The sequence below is a fragment of the Corvus brachyrhynchos genome, unplaced genomic scaffold (genome assembly GCF_000691975.1).
Source record: "Corvus brachyrhynchos isolate BGI_N302 unplaced genomic scaffold, ASM69197v1 scaffold200, whole genome shotgun sequence".
NCBI classification, from domain to species: domain Eukaryota; kingdom Metazoa; phylum Chordata; class Aves; order Passeriformes; family Corvidae; genus Corvus; species Corvus brachyrhynchos.
In genome coordinates, this window is record NW_008236184.1 from 7863988 (window position 1) to 7867732 (window position 3745).

General features: G+C 50.8%; 1 protein-coding gene across 1 annotated transcript in view; it reads right to left on the bottom strand.

Moving 5' to 3' along the window:
- Positions 1–1965, bottom strand: part of SYNM (synemin) — a 37488-nt gene extending 35523 nt beyond the window's left edge. Inside the window, exon 1 of the mRNA XM_008638682.2 lies at positions 1850–1965. Within this exon, the coding sequence (XP_008636904.1) occupies positions 1850–1965 (116 nt within the window). The remainder of the gene's footprint in view (positions 1–1849) is intronic.
- Positions 1966–3745: the final 1780 nt, after the last annotated feature.

Below are 3745 nucleotides of genomic sequence, written 5' to 3' on the forward strand. Positions count from 1 at the left end.
TGGAACTGCCAAGGATATCCACAGCCACCAGCCAAAATGCAGCAGCTCTGGTGATGGTGGAGCCTTGGGTTGTGTGGGGACAGGGACACCCCCATTGCGTGGGGTAAGTGCATTCATGCTGAAAAATCTCCTCAGTTCCTTCTCTATCCTTATGTGCTTAATTTTTTTTTATCCTGTGCTGATGCTTATCTCATCCCATAGTGATACAGGAGGGTATTTCTCTCCATAATGAGTTTGAGAATTAATATTGGGTCCTCCTTTGTGGCAGAAGGTGCCTTTAGTGCAGCCTTGCAGCAATTCCTGTCCCTGCATCTGTGTTTGCCTTCCCCCTCCACCCCTTGTCCCCTGCTGCAGCCCATCCTGCCAGGACCCCTACATCTGGGATGAGCCTGTTACTCCTCAACCTTCAGCCCACCTCTGCCCACAGCCATCTGCTCTCCCACCCCCTGGCTGCTCTAGCAACGAGTCTTGGAGCTGCAGGAAGGACCCGTTCAACCCCTCTGACACCCATATGCACAAACATCCTCTGCATCCCAGAGGGGCAGAACTGACGTGGAGCCTCCTCAGTGGGAGCAGGGGTCCTCTGTGGCCTCTGCTCCAGCTTGTCCTGGTGGGACACGTGCTGTGTCATCACAGTGGCTGCTCAGTCTGTGCTGGCGTGACCCTGCCTGCCTGAGCTTTCCACCACTTGTGTCTCTGAGTCCTCTCTGCCCAGATTTGGGCTGACACAGAATACCCCAAACACAACTCTCATTTACTGGCATCCGTTATCACTGGAGCTTATTAGCCCTTAGCAGTTGCTCCTCTGTGGTCTCACTCTGAGGTGGCTGATGCAGAATCTGATAAAGGGCACCTGATATCACTGTGAATAACTGATGTAAACTTAGTAGACAGTCCTGTGACACATCATGTGGGCAAATTAATAAACCCCTTCCCAATAAATTCAGCATATGTCCTATAATCCCAGTTCAAGGGCATCTCTTATGTCAACATTACTAAGTTAGCTACTCTGCTCCCCTGGGAACGCAGCATCGGGACTTTTCTGGTCAGAGGAATTCCCCCTCTTGCTGCTGCAACCACAGAACAGCAGCTCTGGCTGCTGTGGGAGTCAGGTTTGTGCTGGGAGATTGGACAGCTCAGGGATGGAGGACAGGGACCCTGTCAGGGACAGGGGTCTGGTTCCTGCAGGATAAGTGTTGCATTGCTGGGCTAAGACCCCAGCATCACGTGGGACACCAGAGTCCCCACCTGCCAGTGGGGTGTTCAGGGGAATGGCACCATTGGGACCAGCATTTCCCACTGGTTTCTCATCCCTATTGCTGAGGTTCCATCCTGCAGAGCTCCCATGCTGCCACCGAGGTGGCTGAGACCCCAATGACCTCAAGTGCTCTGGGGGTTTCCCAACAGGATCCCTGCGTGGCCTGGGTGCTGCTGCTGCAAGACTGTGACCCCAGCCCCACTGGACTGCTCAGGGTGTGCTCTGAGCACCCAGTGCCTCAGCTGTGCTTTTCTGTGGAAATCACATCCAATCCTCTGTGTGCTGGAGCAATGGGCAGCATCCCTCACATGCCGGACATCAGACATGCTCCCCCTTCAAAGAGGGCTTGTTCTGCCCCCAGATTCCCTTTGAGATCAACATACTGTGGCTCCTCAAATGAGCTATGTCAGTGATTACTTTGCCCTTGCCCAAACAAAAAAGGGACCAGAGGGATATGAAAAAGGCAGAAATAGTGTTTTGTTTTTCAGAGTCCTCAGATGATCTGATTGAGGAACCAAAACATTTAAAGGAGGACTCTAACCCATTCACTTGGCTCTGCATTTCTCACAGGACCGAGACATCATTTGTTACGCTGCTCCAAATCGCCCTCCCATCAGCCAGCAGCTCTCCCGGGAAGCAGCACAACGCGGCATGGGGGCAATCCCACGGGGGCCAAGGGCCACCCACGGAGCCTCCGCCTGCGTCATGCTCGCTCCAGAGGGCTGAGCCCAGCCCTGGGTGTCCCATCTAAGCTCCTTCAGGAGCAGCTCTGAGGTCCAAGGCTCTCTGCAGAGCACCACCATGGTCCCTGCTCAGCCCTCACATCCTCCCCTGTGCTCTGAGATCCTCCCTCAGCCCTGTTTGCTCTCCAGGACCTCCTTCTGTAACCTCACCACCCCCAGTAATCCTTCCCTGCACACTCCGCTTGCTCCTCTGCATTGTTCCCCAGTGCATATTTATTTGAAGGGTTTCATTAAATTATCGCACAACATCACTTGGTACACAACTACAAATTAATTTAGTCAGTTTGCATTTGGCTGACCTAATATTCATTATATTCCAGTCAAGTGGATGTGTTTGCTATTTGACGGGTTGTTCCACGATAAGATACGTGGTCCAAAGTACCATACTTAGAACTAGAGGTAATATTTACAGACACTCCATGCAAATACTGCAATTACCTGATTAATTATAGCCCTTCTGTTTGGTTCTGCAGATCAACTCTTATCCCTCCATTCCCCATTGCCATATTTGTCTATAGTATGTGGGAATGGTCTTTAGATCTATACAAAGGAAAACTGGCTGTTTTTTAAAGCCTAAACACTCTGTGGTCACTCCGAGCCCTCCTCTCCCCAGTGCTACGCCCGTCTGCAGTGGTTTGTTGTGGGTGGGATCCATGGAGCATTACCAGTGCTGCATCTTAATAACAATCTCAGTCCAGGAGATTGGAAATTGGAATCTAAACACAGCCCTGAAGAAGGATGAAAAAGGAAGTCAAGAGGGACTTGGAAACAGTGTTAAACATGTGGGAGTGCTGTAACTGCAGCTCTCCTTAACTGCGGGAATAAACACACTCAGACCATGCTCTGGAGATGGACAGACAGACAGATATACAAAGAAGTGTTACTGTTATACAGCACTTTTCATCCTGGGATCAAAAACACTTTAAAAATTCTGTGTAATTGAGCAAAATGCAGCTGCTGCAGTCACCTGTCCCTGCAGCAAATGCAGGGACTGGTCACACCAGCCCAGCACACATTATCAGCTGGTGCATCTGCCCATGGTTTAATTTTTTTTTTTAATTTAAGGTTAATTAGAGGGAAAGATTCAGGCATCAACATTTGGCTTCATTCTTGTCTGACACTGTGTTTTGCCCTTCCAATGTCAATGAAGTAATTCCTGATGGAGTGGAGTCACTCCTCCAGTTTAGGAGGGCCTGGAGATGGGTGTTTTTGGCAACCCAAGCAAAGGCAGAGATGTTTCCTCTGGCTCAGGGGGGCAGATGGGACTACCCCACATTCCGCTGATGTTCTTCATGGGGCAGGCTGGGCAGAGGTGATCACCTTGACCCAGTGGAGGAACCCAAAGCAGAGTAGTGGGATGGAGCTCTGCCCCGAGCAGTGGCCAGTGGCACTTGGCACATCACCATTCCAGTAAAACCCTGTGTAGCTCAAGAGCTGTAACTGCTCTGAGGTCCGACATTCCCTATCCATTCTCCTCAGAGCACAGTGTGACACTGGGGCAGAACAGAGGGGAACTGTGCCCCTGGTTTGGCCACGTTTCCAAATCCCTTTTCTTCATGGGAGAGCCACAGCACCTCTGTCCACTTAAGAAAAAAGGTGATGGGAAGGGCTGGAGGACTGGAAACTGCTCCCAGCTTGATGGCAATGGCACAGGAGTGGGATTTGCTTAGGAGATGTCCACTTGAAAAAAGGAAGCAATGGAAAGGAACACTTGAGCTCAAACTGGCTCCATCACTCGGCTCAG